The sequence below is a fragment of the Carassius carassius genome, chromosome 39, assembly GCF_963082965.1.
Source record: "Carassius carassius chromosome 39, fCarCar2.1, whole genome shotgun sequence".
In the NCBI taxonomy this organism is placed as follows: Eukaryota; Metazoa; Chordata; class Actinopteri; order Cypriniformes; family Cyprinidae; genus Carassius; species Carassius carassius.
Window position 1 is genome coordinate 10,001,048 of NC_081793.1, and position 25,311 is coordinate 10,026,358.

Consider the following 25,311-nt stretch of genomic DNA (forward strand, 5'->3'; position numbering starts at 1 on the left):
CCCTCTAAAAAATACACGAATATTCGAACTATTCGAACATCTGGTTCCGCATGTTGTCAATGACGCACATTACGTCAATAACAGGCAAAAATAATACAAAGAGACATAACTACTTGTATAGATAGTCTATTTAAGTTTAAACATATATGACAACGTATTACCTACACAAAAACAAGGAAATCAACTAATGGCCAAGACTGCAGACCTCACGCTCTCTCACCCTCACATTCTCTGCGCATAATGGTTTAAATGAACAAACAAATTTTTACAAACTGCAATTTAAGGTCGCGACTGTTGTGCCAAATATAGCAGGCTTCATTCCGTGATTGAAACAAATATTATTAATATTAATTGAAGTTTTACAGCATATAGAACTGGCATTGAATGCTCCGAGCGAGCTGTGCTGTGGTAAACATGGAACTTTTCCTTGACATGAAACGATAAATAATCAAACCTCGGATCCATTGCTTGACAGAACTCCCCGAGGCGTGCCCCATCCGCGATACTGATCGGTCTCATGTCCTTAAAAATGAACGAAATTATTTTATCCGTTATGGCCTCTTGTCGTGTTGCAGATAAAGAGCTTGCGGCGGGCGATGCAAAGTAACGTTAAGTGTCAAGACGTGACTGTTTAGCTGGAGTTCCACACATTATGCCATGCTCATTTGGGTGCACATTTTTGAGATGTGACCTCATGTTGCTAGTTGTCGAATGGTATGCTAACTGTATCTTAAATAGCTTGCATACAGAAATCTCGCGGGTCAACAATTTTACCTCATTTTCTCTGCTGCGGTCGAGTTGGGCTCTGCACTTGCTGGCATCTTCCATGAAGACGCGTCAACTTTCAGCAGTGATGCTGTGCCAGACAGTGAGACTCCTGTGAGGCTGTGACCTGTCCCTGAACCCTCAGGCGCGCTAGCGCGCCCACTCGCAAAGCAGACAACCACGCCTCTACTACCGCGGGGCTTTTTTTCCACTTTTTTTTTTTATTCGAATATTAATTTTCACATTCTAAATTCATTTTTTAAAAACTATTCGAATACATATTCGAATTTAGAATATTCGTTGACAGCCCTAGTCAACTGCAAGCCGTTCTATTCGCCGTGGGAGTTTCACTCGTTCATTCTGGTTAGTGTTTACATTCCTCCACAAGCGCATGTGAGCTCAGCTTTACAGAAACTCGCTGATCAGATCACAGAACAACAACACCCGGACTCTGTTTTAATCATTCTTGGGGACTTTAATAAAGCCAATCTCTCCCGTGAACTGCCAAAATACAGACAGCATGTTACATGTCCCACCAGAGACAGTAATATATTGGATCACTGTTACACCACAATAAAGGATGCATATCACTCTGTTCCACGAGCAGCTTTGGGACGTTCTGATCACTGTCTGGTTCATCTTATACCGACCTACAAGCAGAAACTTAAATCTGCTAAACCCGTAGTAAAGACTGTGAAGAGATGGACCAGCGAAACAGAGCAGGATTTACAATCTTGTTTTGACCTCACTGATTGGAGTGTTTTTGAAGCTGCTACCACCGATCTGGACGAACTCACAGAGACTGTAATATCCTATATTAGTTTCTGTGAGGATATATGCATTCCTACCAGCACTTATTTAACATTCAACAATGATAAGCCATGGTTTACAGTAAAACTCAGATACTTTCGTCAGGCCAAAGAGGATGCCTACAGAAATGGGGATAGGGTCTTGTACAATCAGGCCAGGAACACACTGAACAAAGAGATTAGAGCAGCTAAAAAGACCTACGCTAAAAAGTTGGAAGACCAGTTTACTTCCAATGACTCAACTTCAGTGTGGAGAGGACTGAGAGCCATAACAAACTACAAGACACCATCCCCTTGCACTGAGGCTAATCAACGACTTGCTAACGACCTGAATGAGTTTTATTGTAGATTTGAAACCCCCAACACCCACTCTGACCATCTCCCTACACAGCCAGTAACACCTCCTGCAATCCCCCTCACCATACCTCCTGCTCTTCAAATCTGTGAAGATGATGTGCGCCAGGTCTTCAAGAAAAACAAAAGAAGAAAAGCACCAGGCCCAGATGGCGTTACACCAGCCTGTCTGAAAATCTGTGCTGACCAGCTGGCCCCCATCTTTTCACAGATCTTCAACAGATCCCTGGAGTTGTGTGAAGTGCCTTCCTGCTTCAAACACTCCACCATAATCCCCATTCCAAAGAAACCCAAGATAACAGAACTTAACGACTACAGACCTGTGGCTCTAACGTCTGTCGTCATGAAGTCGTTTGAAAAACTGGTTCTGGCTTATCTGAAGGACATCACTGGACCCTTACTGGACCCCCTGCAGTTTGCTTACCGAGCAAACAGGTCAGTGGATGATGCAATCAACATGGGGTTGCACTTCATCCTGCAACATCTGGACAAAACAGGGACTTATATGAGGATCCTGTTTGTGGACTTTAGTTCGGCTTTCAACACCATCATCCCAACAACCCTCCAGACCAAACTGACCCAGCTCTCTGTTCCTAGCTCTATCTGTCAGTGGATCACCAGCTTTCTGACAGATAGGCAACAGTTAGTGAGACTGGGGAAATTCATGTCAAACAGCTGCTCCACCAACACTGGTGCCCCTCAGGGATGTGTTCTCTCCCCTCTGCTTTTCTCCCTGTACACCAACGACTGCACCTCTAAAGACCCCTCTGTCAAGCTCCTGAAGTTTGCAGACGACACTACAGTCATCGGCCTCATCCAGGACGGTGACAAGTCTGCTTACAGACAGGAGGTTGAGCAGCTGGCTGTCTGGTGCAGTCTTAACAACCTGGAGCTGAACACGCTCAAAACAGTGGAGATGATTGTGGACTTTAGGAGAAACCCCCCTGCACTTTCCCCACTCACCATCATGAATAGCACTGTGGCTGCAGTGGAGTCATTCAGATTCCTGGGAACCACCATCTCTCAGGACCTGAAGTGGGACAATCACATTGACTCCATTGTGAAAAAAGCCCAACAATGGTTGTACTTCCTTCGCCAGCTGAGGAAGTTTAACCTGCCACAGGAGCTGCTGAAACAGTTCTTCTCAGCCGTCATTGAGTCAGTCCTGTGTACTTCAATTACTGTCTGGTTTGGTTCAGCTACAAAATCAGACATCAGAAGACTACAGAGAACTGTTCGGACTGCCGAAAGGATTATTGGTGCTCCTCTGCCCACCCTTCAAGAACTGTATACATCCAGAGTGAGGAAAAGGGCTCAGAAAATCACTCTGGATCCCTCACATCCAAGTCACCCCATCTTTGAACTTTTGCCATCTGGCCGGCGCCTCAGAGCTGCAAATACCAGAACAGCAAGGCACAAGAGTAGTTTCTTCCCCCAGGCAATCTACCTCATGAACAGTTAAATGCTCCCCAATTATGCTTATAAATGTGCAATATCCCTATATTTATTTGTTAACCCTCCATCCTAGAACATTCCTGCATCTCACTCAATCCTATTCCATTATCATTTATAGCACAATTGTTTATACACTTATTTATTTGCCAATTTGTAATTCTCCTTTTTTGTAATGTTTTTTTTTTTTTTTTTTTGGTCTGTGTGTTGTTGTCTCTGTGTACTGGAAGCTTATGTCACTAAAAAAAATTCCTTGTATGCGCAAGCATACTTGGCAATAAAGCTCTTTCTGATTCTGATGTATGGGGTATTGTGAAGAGGAAGATGCGATATGCCAGACCCAAGAATGCAGAAGAGCTGAAGGCCACTATCAGAGCAACCTAGTCTCTCATAACACCTGAGCAGTGCCACAGACTGATCGACTCCATGCCACGCTGCATTGCAAGTATTGAGTGCTGTACATCCTCATACTTTTGATGTTCATACTTTTCAGTTGGCCAAGATGTCTAAAAATCCTTTTTTTATTGGTCTTAAAGGTGCTCTAAGCGATGCCGGGAGTCGTAACTTCTTGTTGACGTTCAAATTATTGTCAAACAAAACTGAGGCTAGCTAGACCCTCCCTCCTCCTCATCCGTGCACTAACCCCCCAAACCCCCACCCCAAATCTTTCTTGTCGGTTATTGGCTGGAACAGTTTATGTTTTGTGGTGCGGGTGAGCCCAGTTTGTTTTTGTTTTTGTTTTTGGAGCCTGTGGTGGCTAGAGAGACCCCGTTTTTTTATAGTGTGTTCAGGGGACAAGCAGCTAGCGGATAGTGAGGAGATGTTTGCTGGATGTGACAAAAAATATTTTGGCCTAAAAAATGTCTGACATCACTTAGAGCACCTTTAAGTATTATTCTAATTTTCTGGGAAACTGACTTTGGGATTTTACTTAGTTGTCAGTTATAATCATCAAAATAAACATTTGAAATATATCAGTCTGTGTAATGAACGAATATAATATACAAGTTTCACTTTTTGAGTTTATTCAACTTTTTGATGATATTTTAATTATATGACCAGCACCTGTAGATAAAGGTGACTTGACTTTTAAGAAAATCTTATTTTCCTGAATAATTTGGACATTCTTCTTTGGTAACTGATCAAGGAGACTTGTTGGAACATTGCATCTCCAAAGAACTCTAACATATCTTCTAAGTAAAGAATAATGGATGAATTTATTCAGTTTTGCTGTGCACGGTACTAATTAATAATATGAAAACTGGCAGAGATCAGTTATCACGATTAGAAAATCTGGCAACTGTCAAATCATCTCAGATCTATTAAGTGAGGTTTGAAGATTGGACCCCTGCAGTTTGTCTGAGGAAATATTGTTTTCCCTATATATCCTGCATGGAGCGAAGTTAAAAGAGAATTCTTGCAGGTCCTAAAACCTCTTGATGGAAGTGAGCGCAGTCAGGAGGCCCGTCTTTAGTGAAAGGCCAGTAAGCTCGACTGACTACAGGGCCTCAACCGCAAATCTCTATAGGCCCATCAAGACCACAAGGAGGTATTAGGAGGCAATAAGGTGTGGCCTGAGAGGTTTTAACCTCCTGGCATTTTAAAAGAATCTGATGATCAGGTCGTGTGCTGTGCTATGCTTCTGCGGAAGAAAGATCGCTACAAATATGATTTAACTCAAGTCGGTTGACATGATAAATGAATCGCGGTGGTGTGGAGGGTTTATATGAATGTATCTCTGAGGGGATCTGACTGTCTTCAGAAAAGTTTAGATGGTATTTAAATTTTTTATCTTGCCTCTGTATAATACATATTAAAGTAGTATGTAAATACCCACTTAGCAGTGCAAGGGAAACCCTCATGACTTTCATGACTTTTTTGGACATCTGGAAAGGGAGGACCTTGTACATAACAAAATGGCCTAATTATTTGAAAGAAGATACATTTCAGTTTGTATCTTTCAACATACCTTATGATGTTTGTGTTAACATTTATGCTTTTGAACTGAAGGATTTACAGTGATTATACATTTTAATAGGCTTAATAGTTTTGGTAAATGGATAATTTGATAATTAACTTTTGGAGATATTACCTTTTAGTTTTTTATGCATAAACTAAAATAGAGCATTGACAACAAATGATTTGGCGATCTTCAGATTGATGAGTCAGAAATTACTTTAATGAACATTGTGATGCTTTGAAAAATGTATTTATTTATTTATGGTAATATAAATTATACCTTAAATGTATTGTGGATATTTGATATAATTTGAATATAACTTGAATGTCAGAATTTCTTGTTTTTCCTGTTTCTTTTACATTGCATTCCACATCATTAGTATCTTCACTGCCATCAATGACGGATCGCCTGGAGTCAATTGCTCGGCAAAACATGTGAGTTTCCTTTTTTTTTGCCCACTTTTTATATGTGCACATTTGCTGTGCCAAAATTATTCTAATTGTAAAATTACATAAAGGTAGTTTTTTTTTTTTTGCCGTTTAACATGTTGAAAAGAATTAACATAGAACTCACTTCCTTTATTTCATTATTTTGTCTTCATTAAAAATGAGTGAATATGCTAATTACAAATAATAAGACAAATGCAATATAAAATACAAATGAAATTCTTACTGCAGTATAGTGTTGGGCGATATGGTCATTCAATACACAATATTATCGTCCATGAGTGGGTGGCAAGAGAGAGTCTCTGTACTTGTCATAGGCTATTTCATAACTATTTGGTGTTTAAAATGGTCTGAATGAGAGAGAGCCTATAGAAGCACCACTAGTCTAAATAATATTCTTTCAAACATACTGATAAACTAAGATGTTAAATATAAAAAAAATTTAAACCGGTATTTCGTATATATTCAGATACAACATACATCGCTATTAGGGCCGTGTGTCCCATGACAAGTTTGCAGCATCGGTGCACAGAAGAGAAACCTCCACAGAAACAAGAACAAAATGTGTTCTAACATAACTGTGGCGTTAAATTCAGTTATTGAGGGCTCAGTGAAAATTTTCAACATAAGCCATTCAGACAACTCATTAAGGTGCAAAGAAATACCTTATATCAGCAGACAATGTACGTCTGTGTTTGTGGTTGGATACTCCTTCACCAGGTACAGGCTCTAATCCTCATTTGTCCGTGTTTGTGAAGTACGGTGCTGAAGTGAAATAGCGGTGCAATTTGACAATAATAGCCAAATTATAATAGGCCACCTAATAATAATAATTAAATTAGGGCTGGGCAAGATAATGCGTTATCACGTTAACACATTAATTGATTAACGCCAACAATTATTTTATCACGTTAATGTAGTTTTTTTTTATTATTATGAAAGTCCGTTGCTCACTGTCTCTGAATACACATGCAGACAAATCATGGGTCACAGGAGGGGATGCTCCTGATCAAATTATTGAGGCTAAGAATCAACATTCGCAAACTACTGTCCACTGTTATTTTCAACAGAAAAGAATGCAATGAACTTATCATGACTTTATAAGTTGGAAATAGGAAATTTCAAATAGCATGTGAAGACAGCAGAGAAGTGCTCTCTCTCAACACCGTGGAGTGAATCATTTTGTTAACTATGTGGTTTATTTTATATCGTATGGGACGCGGTAACACACGTCCCTCTCGCAATATATTGCTTTACAGATCTATTGCTTTTGCCGCTCAGAAATATTTACGCAATCATGCAGCACGTATCAGAAGATCTGCACTTCGGCACGGTTGGCGTTCACACTCACTGAACTATATATAACTGAACCGCGCTCTTGCGCACCTCTTTCAACCCAGCCAGGGACTGCTAAATGATCACACTAGTCAAACGAACCAGGCTTTGGGGGTCAAACGCGCTCCGGCACGGTTAAGATTGCCTAGTGTAAGCACACCCTAATTACAGTAGGTGGCCAACCAGAGTGTGCTTTCTACAGCTGCCATGTCTGCAAAGTATATTTGCAGCTTTTGACCACTGAGTGGCCCTTTAACCAAGTTATCAAACAAACACATCAATGCACATTTTCGTGAAAAAAAACTTCAGCTTTTCCTCACTGGTGTATTACATCTGACTGCTGCAGTTGGAGGGAAATCAAAGAAAAACACTTTAATAATTTCCTTTATTTTAATCAAACATGAAGCACAGAATCATTTCGCTCCCATTATTTAGGCCAAACAAGAAACAAATAAATTAAGCCTGACCACAATTTAGCTAAATCATTGAAACTGAAAAGAATGGACAGATTAATAAAATGTCCTCACTTTTAAACTCAAGTTCTCCCATTATAATCAACTAATCGTGCACAATGTAAAAAAGAGCTTAACTTATTGACAACTTCAGTGATTTTAACCCTCTGGAGTCTAAGGGTATTTTTGGGGCCTGGATAAGTTTTGTCATGCCCTGACATTTGTACTTTTTTCAGTTGCTTATAAACATATTAATGGCTAAAGTCTAATCTCACTGTAATCAGCACAAACTGGGCTATAATAATATGTCAAATGCATGTATGTACATGATTGTGTTTTGAGAAAAAAAATGTTATGCGTGGTTAGTGAAAAACTAAAAATGTTAAAACACTTGAATAAGGCAAAAAAAACACATAAAGAACAATGGTTCCCGGGACTTTTGAGAACTGGAGCTTGTAGCCTAGAATTTTTCTTTCTAAATTATGTGAAAATCATCTTGTTTACTCACTTACAGAAAACAATATATTGATTTAAATTTTCTAAGACACTTTTTGTTGGTAAAAGTCATATGCGAGTAGGTGTCAGCTATCATGAATATCATTGTGATTTACACCTGAGAAGACAAAGGCCCGCATAATGAGCTGCATAATGAGGTATAACCTTTCAGTCAGCTGTGTGTCACTGTGAGGGAGGAGTTACAAGAAACAATGTGAAGACAAAATAAATGTATATAATTTTATGTTTGTAGTTTTAGAATATATTTAATTATCCCAAAACATAATTTATTATCCACTTGGGGGAGCAGCTAAACAGTTTATTAGGAACAATCAAAGCTGACTTTCAAAAAAAAAATGTTTTGCATCATTACTCCAGTCACACAATCCTTCAGAAATCCTTTTAACAATCTTATTTTCTACAAAAAAAAGCAAAAAAAAAAAAAAACAATTTATTGTTATTATTATTATCAGTATTATTATTATTAATGTCGAAAAGAGCTGAGAATATTTTTCAGGTTTTTTTAGGGGGGATGAATTAAAAGAACACCATTTTTTGTTACATTTGTTACAGTTACATTTATTTGTTACATTTATATTATTTACATCAAGCTTTTGAATGGTATAGTATTGTATATTGTTATTGATACTTCATAATATTTCACTTGATTATACATTTAGTCAGGAACTATAGTTTGGAAAAAGTCTTTGAAAAGTCTAACAAGTAAAATGTTTACACGTTATGTGAAAACTAGTACAAGTATATAAATAAATAAAAAGAGACTTACCCATGTTTATGATCTCTGCTGAATAAAGTACTTCATTCTTTTTTTTCTGAGGAAATCCATTTCTCAAATCCTCAACCACATTGCATCTTTTTGGGGTGAATTATGTCTTATTCCTCTCATTGCGAAGCAAACAATAAAATAAAAGAACTTGAAGAACAGTCTCGCTGCTACTTTTTCCTCTGTGTGGGCTTATTCAAGCCGCGCGCTTCAGTTTGAATCTGAATAGCGCGTTCAGCGCGGGGGCGTGGTCACACTAGATATAATGAAGGAAGACGTGAAAAATGGACATCGCATTGTTTTCATATGGATTACTTTATCACAGAATATTTGTTTTCGGCAGTTTAGTTTAAAAGTAGACATGTCAAGCTTTCTATAGATGTCTCTCTCATGTCTCTTCGTTGAGTATTCACGGAGTTACAGTTCATTTTAATGACGTGTTTGTAAATGAAGATAAGCGCAGACAAAGGCTGCAGACAGCACACCTTGTTTGTTGTCTTTATTTTATAAGTGCACAAAGTTTTGTTGTTATTGTCTGTATCCAAAAAAAGTAGACCTTTTACAGATTCGATTGATGTATTGCTCTTATCTGTATGATTAAAACTGAAAGTGTAATTTAAGTTCTTTTCGGGGTTATCAGTAGAAAATGACTCATAAACGCGTATATGCGTTAATCGACTCCAGAGGGTTAAAGGGAGCCTTATTTAATGCTTTCATACAATTTAACCCTCTGGAGTCGATCCCCGCATATACGCGTGATGAGGCTTATTCTCCTGATAGCCCCGAAAGGAACTTAAATTACACTTTCAGTTTTGATCGTACAGATAAGAGCAGTACATCAATCGAATCTGTAAAGGGTCTGATTTTATTTATATACAGATATAATAACAACAAAACTTTGTGAATTTCTAAAATAAACAAGGTGTGCTGTCTGCAGCCTTGGTCCTCGGTGATCTTCATTTAGAAATGTGTCATTAAAATGAACTGTAACTCAGTGAATACTCAACGATGAGACATGAGAAATATATCTATAGAAAGCTTGACATGTCTACTTTTAAACTAAATATGTGCTACCGAAAACAAATATTCTGTGATAAAGTAATCCATTTGAAAACAACGCAATGTCCGTTTTTCACGTCTCCCGTCATTATATCAAATGCGACCACGCCCCGTGCTGCAAGACTGTTCAAGTTTTTTTGTTTTACTGTTTGCTTCGCAATAAGAGGAATAAGACATAATATAGAGTTAGTAATTCTTATTAACTCTGTTATTATTCTTGATTCTTGAACTGCTAACACTCTGCATTTTTTAATTATGCCTTTACAATGTATTTTAAGATATTTCATTATCAGCAAAAAAATTCAAATGATCAAGGTCCTGCATGTGCATTAATAATTTTTGCACAAACACTTGAATATTAATAATATTTCACATTTTGGATATGCACATGCAATTATCCAAAATAAAACCACACAAGATTTGTAATGAAGATAAAATATGTAGACAAATAAGAATAAACGCTTACACACTTGCATTTAAATGTGGCTGCAATCTATTTATTTTACTTAAATTATATGAAAGCAAGTAAAGAAGGCTCCCTTTGAGTTGTCAATTAATGAAGCTCTTTTTTTACATTGTGTGCATTTTGTTGATTATAATGAGAGAACTTCTTTAAACATGAGGAAGTTTTATTAATCCATATTCTTTAGATTTCAATGATTTAGCTAAATCGTGCAGGTTTAATTTATTCGTTTCTTGTTTTAATTAGGCCTAAATAATGGGAGCGAAATTATATAGTGCCTCATTGTAATGATATAACCTTTCATATTCATCCGGAAGAAGGAGGCGGGAACCGGCGGACAATCAAAAACATTTTAATAACAAAATAAACACAAAAACAGCGCACCAGCCCCTCACGGACGACTGGTGCGCGCAAATAAAACCCAAAACACAACTAAAAGCCCAGGCCTGGTCCTCTCTCGTCCTTCACTGTCGTCGCTCCAGTTTTATATCCTTCCATCTCCTCCATGGGCCTCGAGACCGGTGGGTCGAACAGGTGTAGTTCATCTCCAATCACTCCACCGGCCTCGCTCCCATGTCCCTCGGCCCCGCCCCACTCGTCACATACCCCCATCGCCCCTCGCAGGCGGGGGGGTACTCCCGAGACTGCGCTCTACTCCCCCCCCCCCCCCCTCCCTCCGGGGGGGCCGCTCACGGGGACCTGCGGGAACCTGGGGGTAGGACAGACGAGGCGAGAGAAAAGGAGATGGAAGGAGGAGCGACAGAGACGAGAGAGGGGAGAGAGGAAAAAAAAAAAAAATTCCGGTTCCCAGACGCACCGCTGCTCGGCCCTCCACCAGCTGGGCGATCTCCTCCGCGGTGCCTGGCGGTGGCACTGGACGGCCCTCGGCGGACGGCACGACACTCCTCCGCCGCCCGGTGGACGGCGACGGCTCCTCCGGTTTTGGGCAGCCGGCAGGAGTCCCCCGTTCCCTGCTCCTCCCCGTTCCGGCGGAGGCAGCAGGCTCCGGCCACCTGGCGAACGGCGCCGACTCCTCCGCTCCCTCACGGACGGCAGCCGTCTCTCCACATTGTGGGCGGCCGGTAGCGAGCTCGCCCGTCCCCGGCAACTCGCTCCAGCCCACCGCCTCGAGCGTCCATGGCGGCACACTCCTCGCCAGCTCGATGGCACCGCGGATTCACCACAGTGGCGAGGGATCTTCAGCAGCGCGTCCCTCCTTCTCCCGGGCTTCGGCACCACTGTAATGAATTAACCTTTGTATTCATCCGGAAGAAGGAGGCGGGAACCGGCGCACAATCAACAGAAAACTTTAATGATCAAAATAAACACAAAGCAGCGCATCAGCCCCTCACGGACGACTGATGCGCGCAAAATAAAACCCAAAACACAACTAAAAGCCCAGGCCTGGTCCTCTCTCGTCCTTCACTGTCGTTGCTCCAGTTTTATATCCTTCCATCTCCTCCATGGGCCTCGAGACCGGTGGGTCGAACAGGTGTAGTTCATCTCCAATCACTCCACCGGCCTCGCTCCCATGTCCCTCGGCCCCGCCCCACTCGTCACACTCATGTTTTACTAAAATAAAGAAAATCATTTATAAAACACGCAAGCCTAGCGCACTAAAATAGGCTACCACATTTAATGCTCCGATACAAAGTAAACCACGGTTTCTTTTGAATAATAACACATAACTCATATAAATAACAATGCACACCTAATAAATGTCAAATCTAAAATATGGTGTAGAGAAAATATAAGCACAGGCTCATAGGCTTGACATGTATCCTGCTTGAATTCGTTCTAAGAAACACAAATAACTTCATAAGAACTAAACTTTCATCTGTAAATATTAAATATTTGAACTAGGCTACAGTGTTTCTCTTTCTTTTTCCCTGACTGCAGCTGTCAAATGTGACACATCAGTGAGGCAAAGCTGATGGCTATTTGCGAAAATGTGCTTTGCGCTTTTTTGATAACTTAAGGTTAAAGCGCCACTCAGCGGTCAAAAGCTGCAAATGCAGTTTGCATACGCTGCGGCGGTACATGTGGTGGCAGAAACTACATTTTGGTCAGTTATAATGTTATGATCAAGGCTCTGGACTCTAAGCATAACTTTTTTTTCTATAATAAACTTTAAAATATTTTCTATAAAAATGTTAATGTCCTGGCAGTGATAAATAGCTTGTTTTATATTTAAATTAATTACATTAATGTTATGTTGATATTTAGGCAACAATAAATATTTTAACTGCTACTATGTGAAAGGAACACTGCTGTAAATAGCACCTTATTTGTATAAAATGTTTGCAAACCAAACGTTATTACACTTTTGTTTATATAGCAGTAGGCCTACTTTTAAATGGAAAAAAGGCACACCACACTACTTTTGAATACATTATTAGTTTTGTGTGTAACAATGCCGTTAATTGCGATTAATCACAGACAATAATGTTATTAGTCACGATTAAAAATAATAATTAATTGGTGTTATATGTATAACATAACTAGCCTTTTTTATTTCTGTTTTATTTTATCTAACTTCACTTTAAGACATACTAATTATTTAATAAGCTAAATGGTAGGTTTGGTCTTTCTCTTGTGGTGCAATTTGCCTGCAGGTTGGGATCTCACCTTAGCCCCTCACGTACTGAGTGCTATATCACCTCAGATATGTTCTACGTTGAGGTGCATTTGGATAAAGCAGGAAAGCTTGTGGATGTCAAAGTAGCCCACCATGGTGAAAACCCTATGGTGAGAGGAAGACTTATGTGGTTATTGTGGATAGCATAATAAAGTGGTATGTCTTTGCTCTGTGATCTTACTTTTTGTGATTTTTGTCTCATTGTCATGTAGAGTTGTCCTGAGCTGATACAACATTTAAGGTAAGTTGAGGGAAAGTAAATCTGCAAACTGGAATATGCTTAACGATATTTAGTTCCCTTTCAAACAGTCTCTCCCATTGCATATACACGCTTGTGGGGAAACTTTGTTTTACTCTGATACTGAAGCCTGTTTTGTTCATGTCCATGTACCTACACAAACATGTGGCACTTCAATTCACCAAAAGGGGAGAAGCCAATGTAGTGTATTTTCGTCTGCCATGGATCTGAGGAATCACACTGTCTCGGGGCTTTGTTTCCATAAAGATTTTATTCTCAAGAGAAAATAAAACCGAGAAAGCTCTGCAGAACAGTCTGTCGAGTCTGTGTCGGTTCTCTATTTTATACAGTTCTTCTGAAGGCGTGCCCCTGTTCAATACATTTCATGTATATGGTTCTGTTTGTCAACTCTTTTACCTTTTATGGCGGTCTCTCCAGCCTGCTTTTAGGATGTAGAATTTATTTTAAGTGAAACGAGGAGGCCTAATCATATATTTTGTCTTATGTCAAAATAGGGTGTCCAACTTTACTATATGCTGTATTTTGGTAATGTCTGCACCAAGGAGGTCTGATCATATATTTTGTCTAATGTCCAAATAGAGTGTGCAGATGCACCATATACTATACCCCTGCACTCTCTGCACATTCCATTCTCAGGCAGGCCTCTACATACAGTCAAAAGCATGATTTTAACAGTAGAATAACTTCATACATAAATGGCTAGAGTCACATTGATTATGCCTGATTAGTTTACATATTGACCAATAAAAATCTTCCACATTCTCCCCTTTGAGACTTAAGTCTCACATTTGATTATTTTTATCCAGAGTGCTACTCCATAATCCAGTCATATTAGTTACACTACCTAGTGACTAAATAAGTCACATTGTATTATCACCAGTGACTAGATTATGAAATTCCACTCTGAGGGATTACTGGACAAAACATCTCTCTCCTAATTTGACAAGGAGGGAGTAAAAGATCCAGTCTCCCTAACCCCTCATTAAAGATAAAACAATGTTCAGCACTTCAGCACTTGCCTGTGGTTGTTACAGTTATGTAAAATCCAAGAGTAATAAACATAAAAAAATGTAACATCACAAAAATAGCATAGTTGATCTTCAGTCCATATGTTTTGTGCACTGTAGAGGCCATTTTGCTTACTCTCAAAAATCAGTTTCCCATCATCTTGACATCTTTGAATTTAATTTGCTCAGCTGTGGCTTTGACTAGTGACCTCAATATAGGAAGTACACACTAAAATAGTATATCTCCTGTCAATAATGCAATTCCTAAAAACATTCCCAATTTAATTATTAATTATGCTCCCCATGCTCCTAACTTTGGATCTTTTCCACCATTTTCTTTATCTACCATTCTTAGCCTTTTCAATTTGTTCATTACTTCATTAAATGCTCCTTCTGGAGCAGTATTATTTGGTATATAAATACATCATTGTCCCCCTAAACATAACACATACTTTTCCTTCTTCTTCAGTTTCCAAACAATCTAGAGCTTTTCCATTTTGCTCTTTTCATTATATTTGTTGCATCCAATTGCTGTATATTTTCCCTTCAAATCTTCCTACATCCACATTTCCTTCTTCTCATAACCTTCAAATTCTTCATCTGCCATTACTTGACATTATCTTTCTACTTTTTCTTTTCCATTTGTTGGCTCACATCTGCTCCCAATATTTTGATCTCAGTAGCAGTCCCATCACTCTCTCATTCCATCTTCACCGGGGAGACACTTTGCGAGTCGTTGCAATGGTCTTTCCCTCGTTGGCAAGGGTGGGTCGTTACTAGCACGCCCTTCATCCCTCACTTCATGCTGTGTGGAGTTGTTGAAGCTGGTTGGTGTATTTTAAAGTTAGAGATGTGAACTCAAGTGTCACTCTGTAACCATTTTGCTGATTAATGCAAGGCTCTCTCTTGACATCATAACTGCACCCTCACTGGTTCTCTTTGATGGAGCGAAGCATTCCTTGGCCTTACTAGAACTGCTGTCAACTGTAAATGGAAAACTTCAGAGTTTTTTGTTAGTGATATAAAGCATCCTTATTTGTTCATCTTGCTTGTCGTCCTTCTTGGTGTGACCTGTGGAAATATAATGTGGGTTGAGGGCTGTCTTGGCCCCTTTTTGAGCTTTCCCAATTCCAGTGCTGTCCTTACAATGAGAAAAGGGTGAATACTCATTTTTTATAATATAACAAAGAATTTGGTTTTACTCCATTATCGGCATCCTTATTTTTAAATTCATTTACATTTTATTCTCAACAATTTGCTTATTCAGTTGTCTCTTTTTGTTTTATAAACTGAGTTCAATTATATTACTGGATAATTTCCTAGGTCTATCTTTCTCAGTAGCATAGGCCTTTTGACCTGGAAAACACTCAACCCACTTTATTTATTTTAACAGTCAGAAAGATAATATTTCATCCTTTTGACACAATCATCTCCATCATGATATGCTGAAAAGAAAGTTAGATGTGGGGTGGACAGAGCAAGCTTGCTTTTTCTTTCTGCCACAACAAAGACCTAGGTACTGACCAGGAAATTTAACCAAATTCATCCATGGTCATTATTTTACTGGGCATAAATTTGCCCTGTGGGCCCACATTCATATTTGTATACAGCTGTTTTGGCAAATTGATTGAATTGCCTCAGTGTCTCGTCAGACACTCTCTTTCATGCCATACAACACCATCATTCATACTTTTTCACACACTTTCACACCCCTTTTTGGCCAAAAACATATTTTTTCTCAAAATGTCATCTGATTGTGAAATTAATTATTTTAGCTGTGGAACGGCACATTTTGTGTAGGATAACATGAACCTTTTATGTTAGACTCTACTTAGCGTAGACCTGGTATCCTTCCACATAGTTTCTAGATGTCACGCAACTGAGCAACATCAGTCACCATAAAGTTTAGTTTAACACCGCTGTATAAACCCCTTTTTTTCTTTCTTTCCTTCTTTCTTCAAAATCTAATAGATTGATTTGTTTAGAATATTAGGCCTAGGCATTGGGCATTTGAGAGAGCCAATTATAATTTCTCAAATATCATGTGTTTGTCTAATTTAAAGTTTATTCAAATACTTTTTTGTTATTGCTCATGAGCAACTCTGAGAAGAGGATTGGAGATCTCTGCATAATCTAGGATCCATGACCATCAACATTTCCATCTTGTTATTCCCAGTGATTACAGCATATGTGATTTCATGATTTTGGATCTTTGGAATAATTTTTATTATTTTATTAAATCTAACCCTAGAAAGTTACCTTTAAACAAAATGGAGTGACCAATATTTCTATTTTCTCAACCATATATATTTTTTCTATTGTTCATCAAGATGCCCTTTTTTATTTTATTTTATTTTTTCCCAAAAAAGATTCAGCATTGTTTTCAAGTATCCAGTTGTGCTTTTTCCCCAGTTGGTTAATGAAACAGCCTTACTATGCCAAATCCAGCTCCATGTTTATCTGATTGGTGAGTCAAGTACTCACTTCTGTTTGTCAAAATTATGTTTTCTTTTAGACTTAATGCTGGACTGGTACCTATTGAAAAGCAGATTGAAAATGTTAGTTAAAACACAGAATGTACAGAAGTGCTGTGAGACCAATGACTAATCAAGAATAATATAGTTAATAAAATAATGAAATAAAATAATTAACATTTGAAGCAGTCTCTATAGTGTTGATTGAATATGCAGCACCTGTGCACTGAAGGGATTGAAGTCCTTCTGGTTAGATTGTCAGTCTGGGTTGTTGTACTGGGTTGTCAGTCTGTGATGGCACTCAAATACCTGATGTTGTGGTGTACGGTCTCCGTTGTTTCTCTGCTTCTTCTCAGTCTGGCTTCTGGTTGCTTTCTGACAGAGTTTTGCATTTCATAATGTTCTTTTCACCCTCAGGAAAAGTCTCAAGTGAAAGATTCACCTTTTCCTGCTTTGCTTCAGTCTTTCTCCATGCTGAAGATGGCTCTCCTCTTTCAGGAGGGTATAGTGTCCATCAGCCCCTCCCTCCTCTTCTCTCTGCAGCTGTGTTTGCTGCTTTGCCATTTCTCGACAGATTCCAGTTCATTGCGTCTTTTTGTCAAGGCGCTGTTCCAGAAGACATCTGAAATTTTAACACTCAGAGACTGCATTAATCAAATGTAGCTATGTAACTTCTGACCAAATTTTGTCTGAGCAGTCAGCTCTTTTTCTAATTTTCACTTTACAACCTCTTCTTTCAGTGCTTCCTTAGTAAAAACAAAATCATCTGGTTGAAAACAGCAGTTCTCTTATTCTATGTTAGTAAAGCAAGTTCTTCATTGCAGAAAAATAGCAAGCATTTTTTTCTTCTTTGCAAAATGCAGAAATCAGCTACCTTTATTATCTAAGTATACTGCAATAAAACAAAATAAACCCTTTTATAACAGCATGACATGCATATGGTAAAATAAAGACTGATATTGTTGAATTAATGTTTCCTAACCAACATAAAATAATTCCTATTATTGTAAATAAAATAATTTAATTTAAATATTTAAGCAACTAGTTCCCTTCCTATTGTAAAATGCCTATGGCTTTTGAATCAAAATGTCTATTAACTTGGTCACCCAATCTTGCTCTCATTCCGCATTGCACTACACAGGTAATTCTTTTTTATTTTTTATAACTCAAGACCAATCTCTGAAACTCTGTAATGGATTAACTTTCATACTGTGTCCCAGGATAACAAGATACAAATTTTAGATGTCTTCACATATTAGATATAAAGTTTTAAGCACATGCATCTTTTAAATTCATCTATTAAGACAAGTTATTAAATAATAAATGCATATCTTATTTTAATTAATTTATTATTATTTTTATATTCTGCACAGTCCCGTTCTTGGAACATTTTTATTTATTTTTTCTCTAAAACAACCTTCATACAGTTAACTTTATTGTTTTAGGGCTCCTGCACTTATCCTTTCTTAACACCAGCCACACCCGTCGCTGTAACCTATCACTCTCAAGTGATGGTCCAGGAGGGAAGAGCACCTCTTGCTCCACCAGATATAGGATCTATTTTCTCACACCAACACAGCCAGTCACACAGACACTTACATTAAAACGTACATAAATACAGAGTACTCTACACTCTCCTGAGTGACCTGTCAGCTCTACTCGCTCTTTCACTGATACACTTCCTCAACAAAGTAAAAATCAGTACTATACAGGATTTTCTGCCTTCCCTAAGGACTTTTTCCGCCTTTCCGTTTCAGACCTCCATATCTTACATATACAGAGCGGTATCCAAAGGACTTTTCCTCTATAATACATCTGGCTCACGTGTATTGCTGTCCCTTATAGGCCCAGCCCACAATGAACACAGACCATTGCATGCAATGTAGTTCTGCCTACACTATCCAGATTAAAATCAGGCCTTTTCCAAAAGACCTTTCAGTAAACCAAATATGTATATGCAGTTTTTCTTCTGGAAACAAAACCCTCCATTTTTATTTAATTAGTTCTAAATTTGGAAGAGCGGATTTTAAGTGACCTTACCGCTCAGAACTGACCGGTCAACAACACACACTAATTATATAAGCAAAAATGTTTACCTTATTCTATGGTGGCCACCACTGTGTGTGTGTGTGTGTGTCTCGGGGCTTTGTTTCCATAAGAAAGATTTTATTCTCAAGAGAAAATAAAACCGAGAAAGCTCTGCAGAACAGTCTGTCGAGTCTTTGTCGGTTCTCTATTTTATACAGTGCTTCTGAAGCCGTGCCCCTGTTCAATACATTTCATGCATATGGTTCTGTTTATCAACTCTTTTACCTTTTATGGCGGTCTCTCCAGCTTGCTTTTAGGATGTAGAATTTATTTTAAGTGAAACGAGGAGGCCTAATCATATATTTTGTCTTATGTCAAAATAGGGTGTCCAACTTTACTATATGCTGTATTTTGGTTATGTCTGCACCAAGGAGGTCTGATCATATATTTTGTCTAATGTCCAAATAGAGTGTGCAGATGCACCATATACTATACCCCTGCACTCTCTGCACATTCCATTCTCAGGCAGGCCTCTACATTCAGTCAAAAGCATGATTTTAACAGTAGAATAACTTCATACATAAATGGCTAGAGTCACATTGATTATGCCTGATTAGTTTACATATTGACCAATAAAAATCTTCCACACCAACTACTGTATATGTTGGGTCAGAGTATCCTTCAGTGACAAATATATCTCCTCGCTGGACTCTGAAGCAAGAAGTCGAAGCAAAGAAGCTTTCTGCTCGCTGTAGAAGAGGCCCTGGCAGCGGAAGATCGCAGAGTGCCTTCTCCTGCACCATCGGGTGGATTAAAAGAGGACATTTTCTGAGCAAATTTCTGCAATGTTGTTGCAAATGTCACATCACGAGTGTAGGGAGCCCCTGCATGAAGCAGACAGGCACAGTGAGGGCATTGCTTGTCTGGGCAGTGCCTACGCTGAGGCTGCGGTCACTGGGACTGAATGCCCTCATTGCGAGAGCATGAGTCTCACCCTGCTTCGCTCGTGTATCGCCTTCTTCCACAGAAGCAGTCCTCCCCAGCCTACTTCGCACATGAGTATCAGTGCCCTTTTGTTGGATGCAAGCGGCTTGGTTTCCTTTGGTGGATCTGAGGAGGATGTTGCCGCTGACAACTCCATGTCTTTAATGGCTTCCCTTATCTCAACCTATTCAAAGATGCCACCTACGTCACTACAAATAGAACGCCGCCATATTTGCAACCGACTCGCCCGGTATGGCCGCCCAAACTGCCCATTTGAATGAGAGAGAGAAACAGAGATACCTGGAGAAAATTTCTATTTTAGGCTCCGATCCTTATTTGTTACCCCCAGTTTTCTTTTGTCCATTATTATCTGCCCCAGACTGCCCAAATTGGCCTTCCATGATATATATATATCTTGTACATAACCCCTCCCCATACAGTGGGGATCGCTTGAAGGCTTTGAAGAGTACAGATGCGTATCAATATGCTGTGGCTGGATGGGTAAAAAACGTGAAAGTGCGGCACCTGGCCACCAAGGATTTATATTTAATCATGGGAAATGTAGGTATTATAAAAAAAAATTCAAATGTATGATTTTGGTGGTAGTTTGCTCTGACTAGGAAGCGAGTTGTTAGCTAGCTAAGTGGCTAACAGCTGGTAGCCACGGGCCGGCACATGGCTAGCTGTCATTAATCTAGGGTGACCAAACGTCCCGTCCTGGCTGGTTTTTAAAAAAGTGATGAAAATGTCCTGGTTTTCATTATTTTAAATTCACGCTTGCCTTTGCACACAAAACATATGAAACCGGCTTCGGCTTATAATCACCTAAATACAAATAGCAAATAATACAACACAAACGCATCACATGGGCTGAAGGCTTAATTTACCTGACACGAAGTGTTCATTGCATAGTAAGGAGTGAGATGTGGGTGTCCAGTGATCTCTTCGAATGGCAGCTAACCACTTCTTCCTTCTATCCTTTTCTTTAGGTATATAATAGAATAACAATTCGGGGTTCCTCTTTCGGCTGTTGTTGCAGCCAACCGCACAACATATTGCAGGCATATTCAGACCGTCGGTCGCAAAGATGGCGGCGCAAAGCTACAGTGACGTCATGTGAATCGAATGAATACACCCCAGCGTCAACATTGAGCTGTTCCGCATTCTCACCAAGGCTGTAGAGGATCTCGACCTCACTTGGTTGGCTCCAGAAGAGCCCGTCCCCGGGCCTTTTTATACGAGTGGATCCTGAAAGGACAGCATCAATGCTCCTCCATACTCCTTTGTGGCATGGATGAATCTGGACTGAATCCTGAGGCTTTAAAGAGCTGTGCACAGAGACTGGCTGTGCATGCTACAAAGGCCAGTGTGCAGGCGATTGGCAAGGCCATGGCCAACTTCGACTTCACTTTCCTCGACTCCCCAGTCTCTCCAAAGGGACTTTTTGCCCTAGCTGTGGATGGATTCGCTGAACCGTTTATGGCAGCTCAGAAGTCTTTGCAGTCAATTTGACACTTCCTGCTGAAACATTTCAGGTTGGTGGCTGCTTCAAGTCTCCAGAAGGTCGATCCCTCAAAGATTAAGCCTCCTCCTAGATCTGAGACTGGGCTTTCAGGCAGCAGAACTGAACCCATTTCCCAAGTGCCAAGGACCACACCCACATGTGACCCTGGGTCCTAAGCTTCAGAAGCCATTCTGATCAGTATGCGGAGAGGAGAGGGTTAAATCTAGCTGAGGCCAGACTTCACCCAAAGCTTGCATCTGCTTTCCATTCCCCTGCCTTGTTGGCAATGAAAGCTCTGTTCAAACTGGACCTTCCCTACAGTGCACGCCCATCAAAATTACCACTGTGATAGCGGCCCCACATGCTCAAAAGAGCGTTTTTACTCTTCTCACTACTATGTCAGTAAGTTTCCCTCCCTCATGCGGTGACATACCAGTCAGAAAACTAAAACCACTGGCCATCCGGCTTCAGACTTGGAAATCCATCCCAGATGTGTCAAGCCAGGTTGTAAAAACCGTAGAAGGTTTCTTGCTCCAGTTTGCTTGCAGGCCACCTCGCTGCAGAGGTATTATTCAAAATTTGATACAGGACTACAGTGCTCATGTTCTTCAGGCCGAAATGGAAACTTTGCTTGCAAAAGGAGCCATAGAGACGGTTCTTCCTGCGAACAGTGAGACAGGGCTTATCAATATACAGTTCTTCCATTTGTTCTGGTTCTGGCCCCACACACTTTTAGAAGTGCATGGACGGTGCTCTTTCCCCTCTGAGGCAGATGGGAATCAGTCACATTAATTACTTCGGCCATTGGCTTTTGCTAGCCAGGTCAGAACAGGAACTTATCTCCCACAGGTCGCTGCTAATCAATCATCTGGAGTGTTTTGGGCTAAAAATCAATATTGCCAATTTCTTTCTGTCAGGTACACAAACGTTAACAAATCAGGCTTCAGTATCAGAGTAAACAGAAGTTTCCCCATGCATCTATACCCAACACTCCTTCCCTTATCTCAGGGAACCAAGGTAGTTTGTCACCCAGTCAAATACACTGCACATAAAAACACTTATGCTTAGACACACACCAGCCTTAACACTGTGATAAGTACTGATATAATAGCCAATTAAAACCACTTACTGATTATGGATGTTGTAAAATCACCATAACTTCCTAGTTTATACTACTTGAGGCTGTCAGATTCAAGAATTCAGTTTTGTGTTTTATGGTAACAACTAGGGATGTCAACGATTAATCGATGATGGAATAATTGTCGATAGGAGATGCAATCGATTAACGCTATCGATGGTCGGTTAACCGATTAAATGTTGGACTGCGTGCAGCTCATGCGCAAAACACTTGCGAGCAGCTGTGAGTGACGGTGACGTTATATAAATGCATCATCATCATTCATTCACTCATAATGTAAAAATTAAGCTTTTAATGTGATTTAAACTTTAAAAGTACATTAAAATAGAAACAACACAATGTTCTTCAACATGGAAAGCAATAGAAATGTAGTAACTAAGTCATTTCACCAGATAATTGTTTCATTACGTGCGCTTTGCAGGGCTGCGGGACAGATAGGCTATTCATTCCTACAACTTGTTAAACCGTTCCTACGACTTATTAATTTGTGGCAACTGTTCATGTTTCACTAATTTTGTTCTTGAAAGGTCCCGTTTTTTAATGCTTTTTTGAAGCTTTGATTGTGTTTACAGTGTGCAATATAACGTGTTCATGTTTCATGTGTAAAAAAACAGTATTTTTCACACAATTCGCCTATCTGTATACCGCTGTTTTCACTGTTATAAAAACGGGCTGATGACTTCCTTGTTCTATAAAGTCCCTCCTTCAGAAATACGTAACGAGTTCTGATTGTGCCAGTGGTTCCTGTGTTGTGATTCGACACCAGCTGAGCGCAGGCTGCCCTCCTGGAAATGCGATTGGGCTTAAGTTTAGTTTTGAGAAGCAAGTGGGCAGGAGCATGTGCTGGAGATGTACTTATAATCACAGGAGCGTTTTTACTGACGAGATGCGCATGAAAATCGCATTCGATTTTTTTTGCACAGCTCTAACATCTAGTTAACAAAGCTAAACAGCGTTGCCCTTTGTGTAATAAGTTACAGAAACTGTTAATTGCACCAACTTAATAAAATACACTTACCGGTTGTGGTCCATAAACAACGCCTTCTCCAGACAAAGAGGGAACTGCTCCATCTTTCAAGAATAATCTTTGTGCGAATCCGGCATTAAACTGATTGAGATTGAGGAAGTTGTCCTCAGCAAGCTGTCCTAAGCAAAATGTGCTGCGATTAGTTTTACATGTGGATTATAATTTTCAGGAACCGAGTTAAACATAAATTGTAACCATTAATCTCCAAGTACAGCGTCCCTGGGAAGGCCAAACAAAGATGATTGGTACTCGAGATGAAAATAACAGCGTTTCGACGACATGAAGACAAACACAAACGCAACTCTTCCTCCTCTCCGTCGGAGCGCAACAAGACCACGCCCCCTTTTTGTGAATTCATGTGGGCGGAGGTTAGTCAAAAAACTGTTTTAGTGACGTCATTACTGCAGGAACTAGAGGGATGTAGTCCAAACGGGTCGTTTTTTGTAGGCGAATTCTGTTAAATAAAATATCTTGCTTGGCATTGAACTTTGAGCTTTAGAATTTTACAGATATTATTTATACTCTAACAACATTACACACTAACTAAAGTTTAAAACATGGGATCACGAAGAAGGGGACCTTTAAATAACCCATGATTTAACTGAATTCAGGGAACAAATTAATTGTACGAATTCTTAATTTATGAAAAAATTGGACGCTTTAAGGAACTGATGAAAAACGGGATGCTTTAAAGAAAATGTATAGCCTACGTAAATAATAGGCTTAAAATAAAAATAACAGTTTGTTTTCATAAGAAAAAAGTTAAATATACCTGACTTAAGATAACGTACCGTATTTTTCGGACTATAAGTCGCACCTGAGTATAAGTCGCATCAGTCCAAAAATATGTCATGAGGAAAAAAACATATATAAGTCGCACTGGACTATAAGTCGCATTTATTTAGAACCAAGAACCAAGAGAAAACATTACCGTCTACAGCCGTGAGAGGGCGCTCTATGTCTTCAGTGTAGGCTACAGGAGCACTGAGCAGCATAAAATACGTGCTGAAAGTGGTGCTTGGTTTGGCGTTTGCCTATCGCGGGACTGCCCAGTTTCGATCTGCTAAATAGTGAGGCGTGGCCAAAGCCACTGGAAGTACTTAATTAGCTGTTTTGAAAACACTTGTCAGAAGAAACAGCCAGCAACAGAGAAGGACAGCAGCTTGTGAGTGTTTTGTCTTGGTTTCTCATTAGACTTCTGTGTTATCTTCATTGCTAGGAAAGTTTTTGGTTTAAATTGTGTGTGTCTTACCCTGGTAATACGTGCTGAGAGTGGTGCTTGGTTTTGCGTTTGCCTATCGCGGGACTGCCCAGTTTCGATCTGCTAAATAGTGAGGCGTGGCCAGCTGACTTCAATCACAGGTAATCAGGCAAATACAAAAGTGGTAGGTTTCGCGGCAGCGGTCGCAGCAGCCCTCGTGTGAATCCTCCTCGTGTGATCCCTCCTTGTGTGAAGACCAACGAGGGTAAAGACCATCGACTCTACATGCGCGACTCCACCGAGCAAGGACACCGACAGGGCACTTGAGTATTGCTTTTTGCCCCTTTCTTTACTTTTTGTATAGCTTTTCCTCAAATATTTCTTACACTTATAGTCACTATGTGCTTTCAGATCTCTACTATCACTACTAACACTCGAAGAGCACGCTACGTACATCGCAGGAAGGCCTGTCTGACAAACCTACGGCCTGTCCCTCTGACCTCTACTACTACTACGCTCTCTATTCCAGTTGGTCTCTGGAACTGCCAGTCTGCAGTTAACAAAGCAGACTTCATTTCATCTATTGCTACTCATTCCGGTCTCAACCTCATGGCACTGACTGAGACTTGGATCAAACCTGAAGACACTGCCACCCCTGCAGCCCTCTCCACTAATTT

General features: G+C 39.8%; 1 protein-coding gene across 3 annotated transcripts in view; it reads left to right on the forward strand.

Moving 5' to 3' along the window:
• The window catches only part of med1 (mediator complex subunit 1), a 124,640-nt gene that overhangs the window by 47,226 nt on the left and 52,103 nt on the right, over window positions 1-25,311 (forward strand). For all 3 annotated transcript variants that reach the window (XM_059530665.1, XM_059530664.1, XM_059530666.1), the window contains 3 exons: window positions 5,720-5,774; window positions 12,990-13,122; window positions 13,225-13,253. In XM_059530665.1, coding sequence (XP_059386648.1) covers window positions 5,720-5,774; window positions 12,990-13,122; window positions 13,225-13,253 — 217 coding nt within the window. The remainder of the gene's footprint in view (window positions 1-5,719; window positions 5,775-12,989; window positions 13,123-13,224; window positions 13,254-25,311) is intronic.